This window comes from Anopheles merus, chromosome 3L, assembly GCF_017562075.2.
Source record: "Anopheles merus strain MAF chromosome 3L, AmerM5.1, whole genome shotgun sequence".
In the NCBI taxonomy this organism is placed as follows: Eukaryota; Metazoa; Arthropoda; class Insecta; order Diptera; family Culicidae; genus Anopheles; species Anopheles merus.
In genome coordinates, this window is record NC_054085.1 from 7,679,703 (window position 1) to 7,700,285 (window position 20,583).

The window sequence follows — 20,583 nt, forward strand, 5'->3', positions numbered from 1 at the left end:
CAATAAATTAACAAATGTACAATCAATTAAAATTTGGACCATGCATTTATCAAGTAAATTTTTGGTTTTTACTTGAAAACGTAACAATGTAGTTATGGTCGAATAACCCCACTTGAACCGCTTCGCGATTCCGTACCTACAGGATCATTACATCATTTTAAGCACAGAGATTGATCATAAACTTGACCATAGTAAACAGGGAATGATTTTTAGTAGGTGAATTAAATTTTACACATTTGCAGAAATTTGCTGTCTTAAAAGAATTTTTCTTACTCATTAGTGGTTGAAATATTTTGATATCACTACAGGACAAGAATTTTAATATCATCATCCTAACGACCTTGTGATATGTGACGACCCAACAAATAATGACCATTAAAAGCAGTACCTATTTAGAAAAGAAAACTCACATACTCATATAATTGCAACCGTAACTGTTGCACTAATCACACAAGAGGCACCCATCACCAGCATGGCTTATTTTGCGGGCCCATCCTCTTTGGCACATCACAATAATAGTCACTCTCGCGATATCCTACGGTGCAGTAGCATCAGCCGGCGAAGAAAATCAAACGCAACTCAGTCTTCAGTCGAAACAGTGAAAGTTGTGTGGCCGTGTACCACCGGTCTACCCCCAAGGAGGCGAGATCAGTCCGCACCCGCAAATGAAAAGGAATTCCAACACCACGTTTAACCGCCAGGGCCCCCATTAGTCCTTCACTCAAGGCTAAATCTCAAGTTCAAATTCGAACGGCGAGATTAGCGAACCGTTCCGTGTATCGGGGCCAACTCGGGGCAATAAAGGACGAGCGCCAGCGTGATAAATGGGCGATCGGGGCTTGTAAATGTAACTATCAGCAGCACTGTTTCCGTGACATCCTGCAGACATCAAAACAAGACCCCCAAGGGTCTGGAAGGGGGTCTTGTGCATAGCGTACAGTGGTGCTCAAAACTATAGTTCCCGGAGAGTTTTGAATGTGTTGTTAATGTTTTCACTCGCGCGTTGTTACGCCCGGCTGCTTTATTTATTTGATCAGCCGAACAGGCTCATGTCCGCCCTGCCTACCTACTCTCCACCCAGTTCGCAAGATCTTTGCAAGATGGATGGATTTTTAATCGTCCGATAGTCACTTTCTATTATCGCCCTTCAAAACGCCCCGGGAGCGAGAAAGAGAATGTGTCGTACTTATGAGGTCAGTTCCGGATTGGCACGCTGTCTGTCTAAGCCATCATTTCAGGGGCCTGGTCTTGTTGTCTACGCCGTACGGGATGTGTTTACCTCGGGGGGTTGCGAAGTATATCTTATCGCAATAAAAACACGAAGGCTTTCCCCTTTTGATGTTTCCACCCTCTGGCACTGATTGCCGAGTCGCACCGTTGGTGGTTCATTTTTGACATCATTTCGGTGACAAGGCAGTACGGTAAATAGACCGGTACAGTCACCAGACACCGTTTTGCTCGATCTATTTCCGGACGACACGCAATATCTATCTCTCTCCTTCCAGATTTTCCACTGACAGATGTTTTAGTGTTCTTCCAGATTGACTTTTACCGTAACAGCTGCAGCCAACCATAAGTCTCAAGCTCAAGGACATAAACACAATACGAACTAGGTTAATCGATGGAAGATTACACCGGGACTGTTGACTTTGGGCAACTTGCTCCGGGTTCGCGGGGCACCATTCACTCACTGACATTTCGCTGTCGGTCGCTAGCCGTGACCTTTCATTTATTGTGCCTACGAGCTGGTGCGCGAGCTTCTTTAATTAATTTATCTTCCCCTCCCTGTGCGACTCGATGCATCCTACGCACAACACCACGATATCTCCATACCGATCGACCGCTTAGAGATGGACTTCGTAAAACAACACTTCCTTACGGTGCCTTCGGGCTATACGGCCGCCGGTAAAAGGGGCCACCAACAAAACAGAGAACCGGTAACGCATCGTCGACTGTCCGAAAAACTGTATCCCATGTTTCGTCGTCACGGTTCCCCAAATCGAGCCCGCGCCGCAGTACGAAACGCAGCAAACGTGCGATCATCCCGAGCACGCGGTCGTGCCGGCGGTGTTCGCGTCGATCGTTTTCGTTTCGGCTGGATGCGTGCCCTTCCACGTTCCCCCGGTACAGGGTAAGCGCTTTCAAAATCGGAGCATATTGCGGCCATTGGCCCCTTTTTCGTGGGATGATGGCACACGTTCAGGTGCTTTATTCTTATACCGCCAACACACACATACACGGGCCACGGGTCACCTTCCTAAGGCTGATGGGGATCAGGAGATGTTTGGATCGTGATTTAACTGAGCGCGTAAACAACAACATTCGCCCGACCGGTGCTTAATTAGGCAAACGAAAAGGAAGCCGCTGGGTGACCCACAAAACAATGAGCGACCTCAAACGATGATGGATGAATCTGACATTTTCTGCTGCCGTTTGGCGGCGGACTGCATTAGTCGCGGTGGGGATGCATTTGCGTGGAACTCACGTAATAGCCACAGGACAGCATTGGGAGATGGTAAACGTTGATAGTTATATTTGAAAGGCAGTTTAGGCAAGTGTTTTTTCTCTTTAAAAAAATTGTTCCAAATACATCTCATGAATTGGTGCCATGACTAGGATATGCTCATTAAGCTCTCGGATACGCAACAATAAAATAAATCCAATAAATGCACATAACCGTTTGGCCACAATTTAAATCTATAACATTGCACAAAATTTTATAAAAACTATAGCCAAAAACATCAAACACACTTGGCATTTCTTTCTATCGCCCTCTCAAAGGCTCATTGAGATCGCAAATGGAGGCCCGTTATGGAAGAAAACACACAATTCTTGATAATTACTCATAAAAAAAACTGTTCCTCTTTCTCTCTTCAAAGCTTGTAACCCTTCCCTTCCCGTGCCCTTCGCATTAAGTCTTCATAATTAGCCCACTATTCCAGTAACCATACCATTCCCGACAGCAATAAACAGATAGCAGAGCTCATCGCGTTGTGAGATTTGGATTTAGAGCGACATCAACATCATACAGAAACCGCTACGCCCATTCCCATGCCGGACGTTCGAATGCCGTCGAAAGCTGAAGACCTCCTTTGTTCAGGGGAAAAAGTGGAGAAAAAAAGAAAACAAGCAACACACCCTGCAAATGAGTAAACGATCGAAATCATTTCGATAAACTCTATTGTGCAGACACTTTTTTGAATAGCATAGAGGCACATTTCGGGAAGGTAATAGAGACAACTCTCTGCAGGCAGAAAACAGAAGGTGTTTCCGCCTGTCCGGTCTGTCCATCTGTCTGTCTGCTGCACTCACCCGTTCGGTTGATCACATTTTCCTTCCCAAACAAACATCAGCACACGATTCTTTCACACTGAGGTGGCCAAAGCGGATGGAATTTACTTATAATTGTTTTGCTGGTAATTTCCACCCGGGCATGGGAAATGTCCATTTTCCATGCATCGGGCCCCCGGCTCCGACGAACGAAAAGTAGAACGGAATCATCGGCCTAACCCGACCGATTCAGTCACCTTCTTTTTGCTTCAACACTCAGATCCCCAGGCACGCAAATCTGGGCCGCTGGGTGATCGCTGGGCGAAAGCGAAAAAATGGAAATCAAATTACATCCTCAAGCGCCTCTCAGTCGTGCCGCGCGCACAGGCAGTGCGCCAACAACCTGATCGACGATCACTTCATCCGCGGTACCATTACCGAGAGGATCGATTACCGTTCGGATGTGGATTTTTGGCAGTAGGGCTTCCCCTCATCGTGAAGGAGCTAATTTTCTGCCTTCCTACCCCATCTACGCGCCATTCGGTGTCGGTAGATTCAAATGAGCAACAGCAGTGGCAGCAATATCTGCATGCAACTCTCACTTTCCCATTAGTTTTCCCTACCGTGTCGAGCAGTTGGTAAGTCCTTCCATTTTTTCGTTCGCAAACAACTTCACGTGGTGTCGAACTTTGCTATTAAATCCATCAAGATTGGCTATGCTGGAATGATCCGTTTCGACGATAAATTGCCGATTTGTGGGTACGATTGATTGAAACCCATTCCGAGTTGTGCTTCGGCTACGGGAAGGTGCGATTTTCCGCCATTTGTGATCGGATTGTTGCTGATTAGCGCACCGCGAACAGCACAACTATCGGTACACGTCTAGCCAATAGCCATCATTCGAGTTGTTTGTTCCGGTGTGCGGATTCGGACATTGTGGGATGCGTATTATTTTCTGCACGTACTACTACAAAACTGTAGTTCCACAACACATACTCAATTTACAAGCGGTTTCGTTTGTAGCTGTGTGCATGATCTTTTTGCGTAATGTTAACGAAATCTATTTTTGCTAACGTATATTCAAGCCTTCTTTCGTAAGCCACGGTCGGTTTCATGTGTGCAGATCGAGTTTGATTTTCAAAAAAAAAAGATCACGTAAATTATCCGCCCGGCTCTCGTCCGCTCATAAGATATCGATCATGTGTTGAATAATCCATTTGTAATGGAATTAATTTTCGGGTATTACAAAACAGTTACTTATGGTGTGGAAGCTCACTTCCGTTGCTGCGCTCGCTAATTGCTGCACTCACATAACCCGACACGAGGTTAAGATAGTAATTATCACACCAATGCACAATACAATTAAAGAAAAATGGAAAATTATACATGTATAGGCCACGACATGAGCGAAATACTGTCAAATTTGTCACATATGAGGTTTTGTCACTCTTTTCAGCTTTTGTCACATTTCGTAATCTGAAACAGTGACAAATTCAAGTTGACAAAACCTGACGATTAATCAATGCTTTGCAAAACCATCAACGATGATATTTGTTTGTTCATTGTTTCAATCATTCTTTATTTACTAATCCTTTCCAAAGGTATTGTCATGCTCTCATTATTCAAAAATTTTCAAGTTTGTCAGTTTTTTTTGTATCATGGCCATATAACTTATGATAAAATAAATTTTGCAAGAAGGTTTTTCCGAATATAACAATCCGTCAAAGAATGTAGTAACTTAGTAGGGGCTAAAGAAAAAGTTTAGTAATAAATGTAAATTTATGTAAATTACTAGCATAGACTAGTTAAATTTTACAAAAATATCATCTACATTCAGTCAAGAAACCTTTATAAACAAAACAAGTTATAATGGGTAAATTATTTTAGTAACTTTATGTTCATGAATTTAGTCATCATCATCGATGATGACTAGGTTGCAGAATACTTAGAGCATATTACAACACACAAATCACGGATAGATATTTTGTCCCTAACGCTTTTCCATTCGCATACGAATAACTTGTCTTTGCTTAAATTAATAGAAATTACTCTCAATTGTAAACAATTCCACATTTCTTTGTTGTTTTATGCTGTGTTATAGGAAAAAAAACTCAGTAAGCACAGTGAAAACACGTTCATTTAGATATGTATCGCGTCTTCTCAACTCCGCTGGAAGACGGAAGTTACTCAGAATGTATCTGCCCCACGAACAACCTGCTTCATCATTTGTAATGAGTTTCGTTGCTGCTCGTATTTACTCTTTCCATGGTAGCACACGTCCCTACTTACACAGACGCGCTTCAACACTCCTCGTTTACTATCCAGCAAATGTACCGCAAAAATGTAAGTGTGTACGTGTTTTCCCCCCTGTCATTAGTAGTACGGCTGTTACACTTACCCACGAGTTGTCTTTAAACTGCGCCATGTTGGAATGGCCGGCTTACAGGTGATTCGCTGTTGGGTTACTACGCTTCTGGTGTTCACATTCGACGGAAACAGTTGTTACCTGGTGTGTTTAGAGCGTTTATTTTTTTTCTAAACGGTTCAATGATCGTCAAAACATTGTCAGTGTACACTGTGTGGCCTATCAGCCCCCTTGCGCCCTTGGTAATTGATCAATTGACACTCGTCACACTGGTCACTAGTTGTAAGCGTTTGAAACTCGCACACCCGGACACACAGATACAATGCTTACACACGGTGCTATTTAATGGTAGAAGCCTTTTTTGCCCTTTTAACTACTACACACCACGTTTCAATAACAAGGGACTGGGGATAACCAATAGACACTATGTACACACACCAAGTAAGCTCATTCACAAAAAACGGCACTATTTCAAAAAAGCCCTTGCACTAATACACAGATTGAAAGCAAACTTGCGTGAGAAAGTGTACCATTTCATACTCTCAAGCAAAGGCAAACTAGCAGCATCACTTTTGGGGAATGCAACACCGGCCTCAATGGAAAACCGTCGGAAGAAATCTTGGAGTAGAAAGCACTTGACACTTTTTATTTTCGGGCGAGAAAGATGACAGAAATGGACCACTTTTAATTTGCTGACAGTTATGGTCTGTCACACGCGCGATATCTTCCAATCGCAGTATGCTTTGCCTAGTTTTTGGGACTGGGCTGCACGATGGTACTTTTCACACTGAAAGTGGGCTAGAAAATTTAATTTTCCTTTCAAGCACTAGCACACCATTTTCCATCTCCGTACGGTCTAGCTTTTCCTTTTACTTTTCGTCTAGCACGGCACCATCAGATGCTCACGATCGATTAACACAGCCGCAAGGCTTCCACTCTCGAAGTGCACTCTTTCGATTTTCTGGGCGAAGCTGCTTAGCTCATTTCTTTTTCGGATATTTGATGCACTCAAACTATCGCATACACACACATACAAACCAGGGGGACGTGAAGTAAAAGTAACAAAATAAAACCTTCATATACACACTAGCAAGCACATCTGTTGCACCTTTGCACCGCTGCCACATACTCTTCTAGGACGCACGTGTTAATTCGCTGACTCGCGTTGCTTTAGCTTTTTTGAGGTCGACACTGCGAATTTGACTAAAACCCATCAAATGACAGCGTGACGCGCAGGGGATTTTCTCCAATTTCGCTTTCGCACGGAGGTTTTTGCTTTTATTTCCACTATGTTGGTCTGCAATTAAACACGATGAACTTGTACGTTTTATTTTTGCTGTTTTGTTTGCACTCAGTAAAATGAGACGAACGGAAAGCGAGTACAGCAACCGTCTACACACAATGCTTCCTTTGATCGAGCGATGGATGCCGCTGCCGAAGCACTCTTTTCAACACACACGAAAAAAGTGGACAGATTTTCATCAGCAACCGATTAGCAGATTATTCGTCCCGTGACGATGAACAACATGATTTTGTGTCATTTGTCGTATTCGAACGCCACCATGCAAGCAGTCGGGTTCTTTTTACTCGCACTGTGCGTGTGTGTTTGTGTCACTATCCACACGCGGTTTATTTTTCGTGTTTGTTTGCTCCCGCCGAGCTGTTCTACATTTTCCACCCGACGCCCCCTTCCCACCGCAAACGCGGCGCTATTTTGTGCGCAACGTGACGCGCTCTAACGCACTGACGACAAACAACTCTCGCTGGAAGCTGTGTCTTTGGGGGGTTCTTGATTTATAAGCGATAGATTTTTTTTCACTCTGCGATATTTCTAGCTCGTACTGGAAACCATACAAATGCTCGATCACACGTCACTGACCCACAAAGCTTCAAACACTATCGCCGCGAATGGTTCGCTCCGTCTTGTAGCTTGGTTTTGGTACTGTATCGTGTGTTAACGCTCGCGAATTAAATGCCGATTTGCCGATGCCGACCAAAACAACGGTTCGTTTGAACGCAATGGACCGCGCAGTTGAACAGCAAGCACCCTGCGAAAGCAACAGTTGGAAAGACTATGAAACAACCCTCGGACGATACCGGGCCCCTAGAGACGGGCTCCATGAAATCGCTCGCGACTTGCTTCAGTGGTGGTGGGATGTGTTTGAAAAAAAATGGCGGGTAAACCTAAAAGAACCGTACCTTGACTCGGTTTGTTGGAATTATGATGATACGATTTTCCATAATTATCAATAGTTTTGACCTGCCTTATAATTTTTTCAAGATTTTTCAAGTTTTAATATTTATTGTTAACCTTCCTCTCGTAGATCCATTACCAGACTGATTCCTTTCTTTTCGGCACCTTTCTCTAGAACCTGTTGCTATGTATACTAGATCGTTTTCTTCAAACATTATATCCATCCCATTTACCAGGCCTGCTTTTGTATAATTGTCAAATCTTCATTAATTTATTGTAACCATTGTAAAAATAACTCGTTAATCATACTCTCGTTCTCTAGAAAGATCTCATGCGATACTTCTTGAGCTGTGAGCCGCTATACATAAATTGATTTTATATAATGAAATTCTCGCCTACATCAGCAAGTAACAAAGATGATTTACCAATTATGTGCTCTTAATGAATCAATTTGTACCAATTGTATTTTTTCACAATGTATCCATATAATTTGAAATCAAAATATGTTACTCATAATGCAAGAATATGTTTTTCTGCGTTGGGTAATTTCAAAACATTTAGATTTATTCCTTATGCTAAAAACGTGTTAAAATGGATGTTCGTTATAAGAGAGTAATAAATAAGATGAAATTAAATGAATCTTTTCTAGAAGTGAATGTAACTTATTTTTAACAAAACAGTTCTATGATGTCTTATAATATAAGCTCAAAAAGAATCGGAGAAAAATAATAATGATTTCTGTTTTGGAAATCACTTGATGCAAGCTGGTATTAGAACAAAGAATTATCGTATCTTATCTTCTGAACATCAAACCCAAACATTGGACAAAGAGACCTAAAGGCCCTGCACCTTTACGATACACCTGTAGGCTAGTACGCATCAGCCACTCTCTTTGTGCCGAGCTCAGCAGAAATTGAGAAACACACATGGAGAGCGAACACCTCTCTCGTTTGAACGTTTGAGAGAATATGGCTCATGTTGGCAACGGTTTGTCAATAAATGTTCCCTGCCATACTAATCCATTCATAAAGATGTTCATTTACAAAAAAATGAAATAAAATAGCCAATGAGTGAAATTATGTTTTACTTTATGGTTTATTCTGTTTGTTTCCTGATTTAACCTAAGGTCATAAAGTAACTTAAAACAGAAAATATAAAGCTTTGATTTTTTCTTCAAAATTGCTTAAAGATTTGTATAATAAGTTAATTTAAATAAAATATCGACAAAGGTTTCACTATACATTACAAAACTAATTACGCATCATTGTTAATGTAAAATAAACTAAACGGCCCGTTTCTCTCCTACAACGAGGCTAAGCTCCTTCACATAAGCAAATGCCCACGAACTGCCCACTAGACAGCCGGTTTATCGATTTCAACTTGCAAATTAATTCACCAACCAAGAAATGCGAATTGCGTTCGAAGAAACTTCTTGTAGGATCATCGATGCGTGGACACGCACCAACAACAGACAGAAGAAAAAAAGAGTTAACAGCTTTACAACAATCTGCTCACGTCCCCGCGTCGGCGATAGTTCCGCTACCGATGGCCTGATAGAGAAAGCTGTGCGATCGAGAAAGGTTCTGCAAGAAAGAGTGTGCCAATTGTTTCGAACACGTGTTCCGATGCCTCGATCGATTGCTATTGGCTAGCGTGTTAACATTGCTGCGTTGCTGCTCGATTATCCTAAAAAGCTCTATAAAGATGGGCAGGTGAAAGGGGTAGAAAACAATTTAACTTTCAATTAAACCCCACCGCATCATCTGTGATTTAGACGTTTAGAAAATAAAACTGATGCTGAGACGAAGGAAATAATAAAAAACAACCGCATAAACAGCAAATGGAAAACGAAAGCAAATGAAACATACTGAACCCGTTTCTAGATTGATCAGCGCATCAATCGCGTCTCGCTTTTATCAGCTCGACGAAGTGGTAGAGATAGTGTGCCCGAAAACTCGGCACCTAAATTGAGTGATTGAAATTTGAATCTCAACGGTTCGCTTTCGGTTTGTTTGTTTTAAGCTCCATTCGGGCCATTACGCATACACTCAACACGCGACGCCAAACCGTTCTAATGCTGAACAGCGGTTGACGATTTGTGCGGGTTGATTATAGGAAAACTAATGTCTGTTCGTTCTGGGATAATGCGGAAGGCAGTGGACAACCATTTGACGCATGGCATATTAATCAGAGTAAATAATATCCAAAGCCACAGTTGTACGGTGTGTGTTCGGGTGGATAGGCCATAGCAAAATGATTTTTTTTTGTTGCTTATTTGGCGTAGCTTGGTACCACAAATGGGTTTAGCAATGAGTGACTTATAAATTACCCGTAGTAAGACAGACATTCTTAAGGAGAACTTACTTACTTACTTACTTACTTACTTACTTAATTACTTACTTACTTACTTACTTACTTACTTACTTACTTACTTACTTTACTTACTTACTTACTTACTTACTTACTTACTTACTTACTTACTTACTTACTTACTACTTACTTACTTACTTACTTACTTACTTACTTACTTACTTACTTACTTACTTACTTACTTACTTACTTACTTACTTACTTACTTACTTACTTACTTACTTACTTACTTACTTACTTACTTACTTACTTACTTACTTACTTACTTACTTACTTACTTACTTACTTACTTACTTACTTACTTACTTACTTACTTACTTACTTACTTACTTACTTACTTACTTACTTACTTACTTACTTACTTACTTACTTACTTACTTACTTACTTACTTACTTACTTACTTACTTACTTACTTACTTACTTATTTACTTACTTACTTACTTACTTACTTACTTACTTACTTACTTACTTACTTACTTACTTACTTACTTACTTACTTACTGACCTTTGACCCAAGATAGGTGAATTGTGGGACAACTTCAAAAGTACGTTCACGTGTCTGTACGTGTCTGTTGCCACCATCAGTTTGGTCTTTGCCTCGTTTATCTGCAATCAAAATTTCTCTGTCGCTTACTCGATCGCTTGGTAGGCTTCTGCTACATAGGAGAATAGCAGACCAATGATATCTATATTATCAGCATATGCCAGGATCTGCGTTGACTTATAGAAGATCAAATTAAATTAGAGCAGTAAAATGAACGTAGGTGGAGGGAAAATATGTGTCAGATAAATAGTCGCATTGATAGAATTTTTCAATAGAAAAATCGTGCTGTGGTCGATTAATAGTCTGCTTACGATTTTTATTCAAATGGAAACTCCTTTATCTTTTTAATTACTCATGCAACAATTCTGATAAAAATATGTTAGAAATATACAGTTTTCAAAACTTGTAGGGCCATTTTGCTGTGAATATTATGTAAAGTTCTTCTTCTTCTTCTCTTTGGCTCAACAACCGTTGTCGGTCAAGGCCTGCCTGTACCACACTACTTGTGGGGTTGGCTTTCAGTGACTTATAAGCCTCCATATTTGTTTATATCAAATATGTTTTTGCCAGTGACAGGGTTAAACACTTTTTTGTAATTTTTGTTTTACTAAATAAATTTTTGTTTATTCTAATCTTCTTCTATTTGACGTAACGTCGTACTTGGACATGCCGGCCTATACAGGATAATCAATCCTTGCTACGGTCCATTCTGGGCTTGAACCCATGACGGGCATGTTATTGAGTTGTTCGAATTGACGACTGTACCACGGGTCCACCCCTTCTAATTCTAAGTTATTCTAATAAATAACCCATTAGATATCCCTATATTTTCCTATGTATATCTCTTTCTTTTTATTTTTGTTCTTGACTTGACTGAAACCAAAAACGGCGTCTTCGACTAACATGCAGCTCACACGCTCTCTTGAAGCTGCCGTACAGCTGCACAACAGCGATCAGCGCATGACAGCAAACGCAAAGCAAACCAGCTGTCATCATTGACGGCTCGAATTCGGTACTTGGGTATTCGCTGCACAGAGAAGAGAAAAAAAAACTTTCCTCGGACGCAAAAATCTATCCTGTTTTCCATAATTATTCTTTCCTCACTTCCCGGACACTAGCAACGGCACTGCAGCGGAGCAACAGTGCAATCGTCTGTCCCAATCTTCCACCAACCGAAAATCAATCGGCAAGGCAAAGCTTCCAGTTTCCGTGATACAACACCGACAATCTCGGTCGCCAGTGCTTCCCATCTTTTGTTATTGTGGCCACTGTGGCGTACGCTGCACCGTGTTTGATGCATTTGGCTGCCAAGATTTGCTAGAGTCGAGTGCTGAGTGATAGTGCGACGGTCCGGTCCGAAAATGATAACCATCGATAAGATCAAGGAAAACTTTCCCATCCATTGGCACGTGTGGAATAATGATTATCAGGAGCTGCAGCAAGCCATCGGCGAGAAAACGGTAAGAACGGAAACAACGGAAAACAAGTGCTCCTCTTCCGGGACGAATGTGGGTTGGATAGCCTCCCACCCTTACACAGGATGCCCTCAGTAGAAGGCATACGTTGGCACGAAAAAATGTGATTAATCTAATTAGTGTCCTCGCGGTCGCGGTCTAATTCGATTAGACCGGTAACAACAATGGGCAGCCGTTTTGTGTGCGAAAACAAATAATCACGCCATGGAGAGGGGGGAGGTGGGGGCCACAAAATTAATGAATCATTCAACTGATTTCCCCCGAGACGCACATTGATCGGTGTGGAAATGTTTCTATTTTCTCGCTTTTTTCCCTCTCCCCTCTGACGGTGATATTTTCTCATTTTTCACCCTCACCCGCTCACTGCCGTTTTAGCATGACCTGGAAAAGCTGGATCCACGGGGTCGAACACCGCTAATGCTGGCGGTAAAACTGTGTCACCTGGAATGCGTCAAAGCGCTGCTGGCCGCTAAATGTAACGCCAACGTCGAATGTGACGGATGGTCAGGTATGTTGCGCGCGCCCCGACCAAACTCTGCTTTATGCTCACTCACTCGCCTTTGCTTTTTTGCTCCTCCCAGTCGTACAGGAAGCCGTCTGCTCCGGTGATCCGAACATTCTGACCGCCATCCTGGAGGTGCGTGATCTGCAACGGCACATCAAGCGCGTTTCGCACGTGCCCCAGCTGCTGCAGCACCTGCAGGACACGCCCGACTTTTACATCGAGATGAAGTGGGAATTCACCAGCTGGGTGCCGCTAATGTCGCGCGTCTGCCCGAGCGACACGTACAAGGTGTTCAAGCGAGGCTCGAACGTGCGCATCGACACGACGCTGCTCGGCTTCGACAACAACACCTGGCAGCGGGGCAACCGGAGCTACATCTACAAGGGCCAATCGAAGACGGCGAGCATGATCGAGATCGATCACGACACGGGCGAGGTGTCGGTCGAGCACATGCGCAACATCGAGGACGAAAACATCGACGGCATCCGGCCGAGCCGGGAGGCGGTGAACCTGCGCCTGCAGGCCCCGGTCATCTGCAACCACATCGACATGGACAAGATCAGCTTCGAGCGGAACAAGTCCGGCTTCTGGGGGTGGCGCAGCGAGAAGGTCGAATCCATCAACGGGTACGAGTGCAAGGTGTACGGGGCGAGCAACGTGAAGTTTATCACGCGCACCCGCAACGAACACTTGGGCAGTGAGCAGGCGAGGGTGAAAAACTCCCGCACCCCGCTACAGCACTTCCTCGGCATGACGGAGGAAGACTACGACCATGCGGCGGTGGCCGGTTCGAGTACAAGTGCGCTTAGGGGAGGAGAGCAGCCGCCGCCCAGTGCCCCGTCGTCGCCGTGTAACAATGGTTCGGAGGATCGCACGCCGGACGGAGCGGAGGGCGAGTGCAGTGGCACCGCGCAGGATGCGGCACCGTCGGCCGAAGAGTACTTCTCTGACGTGGACCTGAACGGGCGAGACGTCGGTAAACCAAAGCGAATCACTGCCAAAGAGCAAATGTTTAAGGCCAACATCTGGCTGAGCGAAGAGTTCCCGATCAAGCTGCAGGAGCAGGTGCTGCCGATACTGGACCTCATGTCCACGATGGCCAGCCCGCACGTGTCGAAGCTGAAGGACTTTATTACAATGCAGCTGCCGTCCGGATTTCCCGTTAAAATTGGTACGATTTTCGTACGACACGTAATACAGGGTTTCCCACGATTTATTGGTCAGTTCCCATGATTTTTTGTTGCGTTCCCACGATTTTTTGGTCGTATCCCATAGATTTTTGGTTCGTTCCCATAATTTATTGGTATTTTCCGATTGGATATCAATACAATTGGACCAAAAAATTCTGCGAAACGACCGAAAAATCGTGGGAACGCACCAACAAAATATGAGAACCCACCAAAAATTGATGAGAACCGACCTATAAATCGTGGGAAACCCTGTAATGCCGGGTCTGTTCAATCATACTAATCGGATGTCTTCACTTTTGTTTTTAGAAATTCCACTCTTCCACGTGCTGAATGCGGTCGTCACGTTTGGGAACGTTTTTGCGATCGAAAACCCGGTCCCGCATGTCAGCCATATCCGCGAAAGCGACGAGCGGGTAACGTGCGTGATCGATGACGCGTGCTTCGAAGCGCCAAGCGGGTACGGTGTCCGTCGGGGCATCGCCGACTTCCGGCAGCAGCTCACGTTCGAGGACGAGGACGAGCTGATGCAGTTCGCCATCCAGCAGAGCCTGGTCGATTCGGGCAGCGAGAACGACAAGGTGGACATTTGGGAGGCACTCAAAGCGCCGAGACCACTGACACCGCTGTACTACGAGGACGAGCAGCTGCAAAGGTATGGAAAGGGTGCTGCCGGGAGTGGTAACTGTGAAGTTTTGGGGAAAAGATTGTTTGAAATGTTTGGTCCAGTATACCCGTTCACTGCATAGATTTAGAAGATCTGTTCATCTTACCTGTTTGATTCTACTTTTTTTTCTAATCGTTTTGTGTTTTTCGATCCTCACTCAAAACCTTCTTCCCTTTTTTTAACTCAAAACTAAAATCCCGGATTTTTAATACTCTCTCTCCGTTTCTATTCTTTTCTCTTTTTCTATTTTTTAACCAATCTAAAAACGCACACATGTTTTTTTTACACTAAAATCCCTGTTGCGTCCATTTTTTTAAATGCTTTAATGCAACATCATGCTTTCGCGAACATTCCTGTAATTGTCGACTGTCGTGTCCGTTTTCCCGCATAACATCCCCGTAGTTCCTCTGGTCGAGCGACCTCACCCGAGACGAAAAAATCGGGAAACTCACTGATGGGTGGCATGCTGCCCACTTCCATCGCTAGAAGTCCGCTAAAGAATTTGTTTTCCAAAAGTTAATCAGCTTTCGCTATACGCGCTTTTTAAATGTGTGTTATTGTGTGCGTGTGCGTCACTGCTTAAAAGTACTTTTTATCAAAGCAAACTTTTGTGTAAGCTTTTGTGTAGTGATCAACGAAAGGAGGGCACACAAAACACACATTCCCCTGTGTCTGATTTATCAAACCATCCCACCAGAAAATTGTTTAACAATTTAGTGTCAAATTTGATTTCGAATTCCATAGTTCTAAATTACTGTCCACCAGGCATACACGTTGCAAATAGAAACGACACGTTCCTATGGTCAATTGACAAGAATCTCCGTGCACAGACTCCTCCTCCACCACCATCATGTGTACTACTGACTGTGTGCGTTTGCATACATGTAGTGGTGCGTAGGCCGCCACATCGCCATAGTAACGATTTCGCATATTTTGTCCACGTTGCCTAACGATCATTTTTACGTGTATGTACCATGCGTTGTACTGCTCCCTTCGTCGCCATCGACTATTCTCTGTTGCGCCCTGCCTCTGTAGGAAAGCGGATGAGTCAGGCCGCTGCTGCTGCAAACAGAGTACGAGCAGAACTTTGTGATGTAATGAACAAATTATTTATTATGTGTCTTGTAAGTCAAGCACAATTATGTAGCGCATCTAATCAAGCATTTAAGTAAACTTATTTATTCTACCCGGTAACACATTTCATTTGTTGTTAGGCTATGTTGTTTATGATAACGCTTTAGTGCTCACTTATGCATCCTTTATGTTTTACGGTGTTACACTCAAATTACATTTCGTTGATGAATATGTTTCGCTTCGTGTACTGAATTCGCCTCGCAGTGTAGGAAATGTATATTTGCCAACCCCCTCCCTTCACAAACACTGTCCGCCGTAGATGCTGGTCCACTCTCCACCTTCCCTTCCTATTGAATAATCTGCATCTCCCAAAATATGTGAGTCGATTTCGCTGCTGTAAAAAAACCCCTCAAAATCCCCCAAAAAAACCGTATTGCTAGTACAACAACAAAAAACCCACACCATGGTTCGCTTCTCTATGTTGTGTAATTCACAGAGCTTTGCAAGAATCACTGATAACCGGATTTCAAAGCAGTAGCGCAGCGACCGCCGCCGCCGCCTCCACGCTCCCTCCCGCCCTAGCCCTCGACCATCCGGGTGGTCCAGCGGATGCCTCGCCGGACGAACCCGACTCCGTGCCCGACTATCTCGACCCGAACCTCGAGCTGGCAATCAAGCTGAGCCAGGAGGAGGAAACGCGCCGCGAAGAGGAACGCCGGCGGGAGGAAGAAATGTTGGCGGAAGTGTTGCGGCTCAGCTTGCAGGACAAATAGGGACACTACGGCCGCGGCGAAGCGATTATGATGACGTTGGTGAAGGTGTGGAAAAAAATAGATGCTTCCGTACGAAGGTGATCGAATGCGATCGATCAACTGTAAACGAAACGACGGGTGACATTGAAATGGAGTCCTATGCAGACACAGACCCCTGCGTGCATCTTCCAACGTGCAGAAACCTCATCCCCATCCCTTACGAGGTGCTAAGCGAAGACGGGCGTAGTAGCATGGAATTTAGACCCGGTGCGTATTATTTAATTCGAGTTAACCACAACGTATCGCAGAACGAACACAAATGCGCCAAAGGGTGCACCATCCTATCAAAGCCAAGCGCTCACGCACGAAAGGGAAAGTACAACGTGTGTGGAGTGTGGGTCGCATGCGTCAGTTGTCCCGAACCGATCCCACTTTAAACCAATTGGTACGCTGCTCCCCGGTGCTGCTCCTACCTAGTGAGTATCGCGGCCCTTTATGAGAACCACTCTTAACGTCCAATAGCTTCTTATTTATTAGTACCGTGACATTAAGTGATGCGATAGAGCAATAATGCAAACGCAAATCTTTACGCCCATTCCCATTATTCGGGTTCGAAAAGAAAACCTTCCGTTCCCGCGCAAACAAAACAAAAACTTACCCCACACAACAAAGAGAGGGAAAAAACAATTGAAAAGGAGGTATGTTTCCTACATAGATTTATATGTACGTACGTATGAACTACGCGCTCATACAGGTACAACAAACCAATTGATGCGTGCGCCAAAGCTGATCTTGCGGATGATTTTTTTTCGTTTTGTTTCTGTTTTTCGATAGCTGTTAATTAATGTACACTATACCTACTACCTGAAAGGCGTAAGTAAGTAAGAGCCAAGATAAAGCAAAAACCCTAAAGTGAAATACAAAACTATTTTATACTAATCGCTTCATAATCACAGTCAATAAATTTTATCTATTTATACTATTTTGTTTAGTATGTTTAGGCGATTTTTTGGTCTCACTCCCGGAGCTACTACTTTGACTAAAGCACGTAATGTAATTATTCAAAAATAACCCCCCCCCCCCCATACATACCGTTTCCGTTAATACTTCTGGTACAAATCTGCTTCCCCGAAGCAGACAAAAAACCCGTCTAAATCGCGTTAACGCCTACCCTCTTTCTTTCTGTGACTATCAAATTGGTGTCAACTATCAAAACACGTGCGTCTTGGTTGTTGTTTTTCTTGTTTCCGTTTTCTTTAATTTACGCTTTAATACAATCTTATTTCACAGTTACTGCGCTAACGTGGTATGCTTTTCTTCTAAAGGCAAAGAAAATTGAGTGCAGAAAGCCCAATTTAAAAAAAAAGACGAAAAAACCGAACCAAACCTCATACACACGCAACCCGCAGTGTGTACGCGTTCTTCCGTTCGTTTGTACGACCATCCGGATCATCCGGTGTGACGCGAGGCTTCTGGCCCCGTGTCAACAGTTTCCGGTTTAGTGTGTGTGTGTGTTTTGTTTTGCGTTTTGTTATTACTTCTCTTCGTTTTGCTTGACAGGCTTTACATGAAACCTATTGAATGTTTGGTAAAACGTATCCCTCCGTCTCTCATCCTTTCCGAGGTGTTTGCTTTCTGGGAAAGTGGGCAGACATGACGCATAACACAATTGCTTGATTTTTGAACACACACACGCCCACACACACACACAATTGGTACTATTTACACTCATCACATCATAGCAACGGTTGAGTTGGGCTGTTTGGGTTTAGGCGACAATTAGCTTTAGGGACAAACGCTAGCGAGGAAGGACGGTACGCAAAACCACTAATAAATGCTGTAACTGTAACGCATCTCTCGCTCCCACACACCCGCGTATGCCCACACCCGACGGTAAATTAAATGTCGTCATAATCCTCGTCCATCCCCGGAATGGTGGACGAGAGGGCGGAGAATAGTGGTGGTGCCGTCAGTGCCGATGCCACCGGACTTTGGACGGCCGCAGAGTTGGCGGCCAGGGTTGCGGTGCTGGTCGTGGGTGATGCATACTGTTTGCTGCCTCCTGCCCCTCCTGCTCCTGTTTCCGTCAGTTTTTTCGGCGTCCGACTACCACCATCTGCACCGGACAGTGCGGTAGTGCCGCCGGTTGCTAGGCTGCTGAGATCGATTTTGATCGTAGGCTGCAGGGAGGAGGAGGATGACGACGGCACCGGGACGGGCCCGGTCGATCGGCTCCCGTGCGGGGAGGCGGACGTGGCCGGTAATCTTAGGTTCGAGTAGTCCAGCTTTATCACCGGTTCGAGGGACGGTGCCGACGGGGCGGCTGCGGCGAGTCGTTCAAAGTTGTACGTAATCTGTGGCGTTATGGCACCGGATGATGGTTGGTGGGTCGAGACGGGTTTGGAGACCGGGCTGGACACGGTGGTGGCGCTACCGGCCGGTAGGTTTGGTAATATATCGATCTTGAAGGACAGCGGAGTCGTCGGTGCACCACCGGCCGGTGCCGAGTTGAGCCGGTTCAGCTTCGGTGGCGGTGGACTCTCCGTCCCCTCGAGCGGTATCTCTTTGTAGAAGTTCAAGCTGCCACCCTGGCTGAGGCCTCGTTTGCCGTGTGACGGCTGACTGTTGTGGTGGTGGTGTTGTGGCAGTAGCGAAATGGATGCCGTGGCCGGTGTGTACGACTCGGAGCGCTGGAGCGACGCCGGATGTACCATCTCGTACGGCAGGTGGTGGTGATGACCCGCGATGAGGGATGCCGAAGCCGATGCGGTTGCCGCCGCCGCACCACCATTCGAGTAGGACGCGGAGGATGATGAGGTAGAGGTGGAGGCCGGCGAGGTGCCTTCATTCCCGTAGCCCGCTTCCGACCCGGACAGCTCCTCGTTGATGCCCATGTCGGGGATGTTTTTTACGAGGTCGCGCAAAAAATCGAACCGACTCTCCGATATGATGCACTGCTTCATGTGAGATGGGGAGAGCGTCTTGGCATTCCGGGCGTTGGTGATTTTGAGCGTTTTCGTTAGCAGCGATTCGACGAACAGCTCCAATGTCCTAGGTACTCTGGCGGAGAAAGCAAGGTGCGAGTTAAGGAAAACCGAGAGCAAAAATTGCCCAACACAACGGTAAAGAAAATATGAAAGCATTTGTTGAAAAGGATATAGATTATGACGGGCACTGCCTGGGCCACCTTTCCAACCTCCTCGTCCGTTTGCATTATCTTTTTGATGCGACCCTGCAAAGAAGAGAGGGAGTGTGAAAACAACACACATTAGCATAACACACACACAAACGGGAGCAATCAAAGCAAATACCGGCGACGGATGCCCCCCTATACTGCGCCACTTACCGCCGGAAAGCGTGCATTGTACTTTTTCTTTTTCGAAGGCATCGCTCGATGACAACGTTAATAGTCACTCAACGGCACTTCCTACGCCGCAAACTGTAAGCCAGCGAACCCACACACCAGGCTCGAAAAGGCTTATCTCCGGTGCGTCTTGTGGGGCTTTTGAGTTTATCAATTTTCCGCCGATTCCTTGCTACCTTCGCAAGAACGGCGACCAGCAGTTTGCGGTCTTTCCTCCCCTGGCGTACGGACGATGATGTAATTGCCCGGTTCAATCCGTGCCGATCGAAGCGTGTGGTGTTCTGCTGTTCTGCGTGGAAAGGTAAAACCAAAACAAAACACTCCGATTTCGATGTGAGCGCTTTAAAATTTTTGGCGTTCTTCGAGGCACACACACAATCTTTGCTAGAAGCAAAATGTTGTCCAAAAATATCAGTTTGACAGGCGGCGTAGATGTCATCTGCGATGACAGTTTTCTATGCGGGACACAGGGTGGCGATAGAAAAGGGAAGTTCATCAAGGAGTAGAATAGTTCTAATTTTGTAAAACTATGTGTTAAATTAGCTTTTGTACAAACATTAAAAAACCATCTGCTAGATTGAATAATTTGGGATTTCCTGAATGTATGCTGGTTTTGAAACACATTTATGCTGGATAAATTTCTATTTTTGGGAGTATGCTCGATCCGATTCCGGACTCGTTCGGACTCGCTTGAACTCTTCCAGACTCGTAGACTCCGGACGAGTCCAAGCGAGTCCGGCAAGTCCGGGCAATCCAAGCGAGTCCAAGGGAGTCCGTACGAGTCCGGTCAAGTCCAAACGAGTTTGAACCAGTTA

General features: G+C 44.7%; 2 protein-coding genes across 3 annotated transcripts; one reads left to right on the top strand and one right to left on the bottom strand.

Annotated features, from left to right (window-relative positions):
* Positions 1–11,745: 11,745 nt before the first annotated feature.
* Positions 11,746–16,531, top strand: LOC121599217 (ankyrin repeat domain-containing protein 13D). 2 transcript variants are annotated; one of them, XM_041926849.1, is made up of 5 exons: positions 11,746–12,204; positions 12,595–12,727; positions 12,801–13,895; positions 14,221–14,566; positions 14,981–16,242. In XM_041926849.1, the coding sequence occupies exons 1-5, from the start codon at positions 12,106–12,108 to the stop codon at positions 15,096–15,098; spliced, it is 1,791 nt and encodes a 596-aa protein (XP_041782783.1). In that variant the 5' UTR covers positions 11,746–12,105; the 3' UTR covers positions 15,099–16,242. The 2 variants fall into 2 exon arrangements, with proteins under 2 accessions (XP_041782783.1, XP_041782782.1); XM_041926848.1 differs by having other exon boundaries at positions 11,748–12,204; positions 16,149–16,531.
* A 1,096-nt stretch (positions 16,532–17,627) lies between these two features.
* On the bottom strand, positions 17,628–20,177 carry LOC121599218 (flocculation protein FLO11). The gene is made up of 3 exons (XM_041926850.1): positions 19,751–20,177; positions 19,564–19,636; positions 17,628–19,459 (listed from the first exon to the last, which is right to left on the bottom strand). Exons 1-3 carry the CDS (start codon positions 19,790–19,792, stop codon positions 18,303–18,305), a joined length of 1,272 nt encoding a protein of 423 aa, XP_041782784.1. The 5' UTR covers positions 19,793–20,177; the 3' UTR covers positions 17,628–18,302.
* Between the last annotated feature and the right edge of the window lie 406 nt (positions 20,178–20,583).

What these genes read in the sequence shown, in the direction of transcription:
- LOC121599217 (XM_041926848.1), top strand. Translation starts at nt 12,106, where the DNA reads ATGATAACCATCGATAAGATCAAGGAAAACTTTCCCATCCATTGGCAC. An exon ending in CGGATTTCCCGTTAAAATTG is followed by an intron (nt 13,896 to 14,220) that starts GTACGATTTTCG and finishes TTTTGTTTTTAG; the next exon opens with AAATTCCACTCTTCCACGTG. An exon ending in GAGGACGAGCAGCTGCAAAG is followed by an intron (nt 14,567 to 16,148) that starts GTATGGAAAGGG and finishes TGTAATTCACAG; the next exon opens with AGCTTTGCAAGAATCACTGA.
- LOC121599218 (XM_041926850.1), bottom strand. Translation starts at nt 19,792, where the DNA reads ATGCCTTCGAAAAAGAAAAAGTACAATGCACGCTTTCCGGCG. An exon ending in ACAATGCACGCTTTCCGGCG is followed by an intron (nt 19,637 to 19,750) that starts GTAAGTGGCGCA and finishes TCTTCTTTGCAG; the next exon opens with GGTCGCATCAAAAAGATAAT. An exon ending in GGCAGTGCCCGTCATAATCT is followed by an intron (nt 19,460 to 19,563) that starts ATATCCTTTTCA and finishes CCGCCAGAGTAC; the next exon opens with CTAGGACATTGGAGCTGTTC.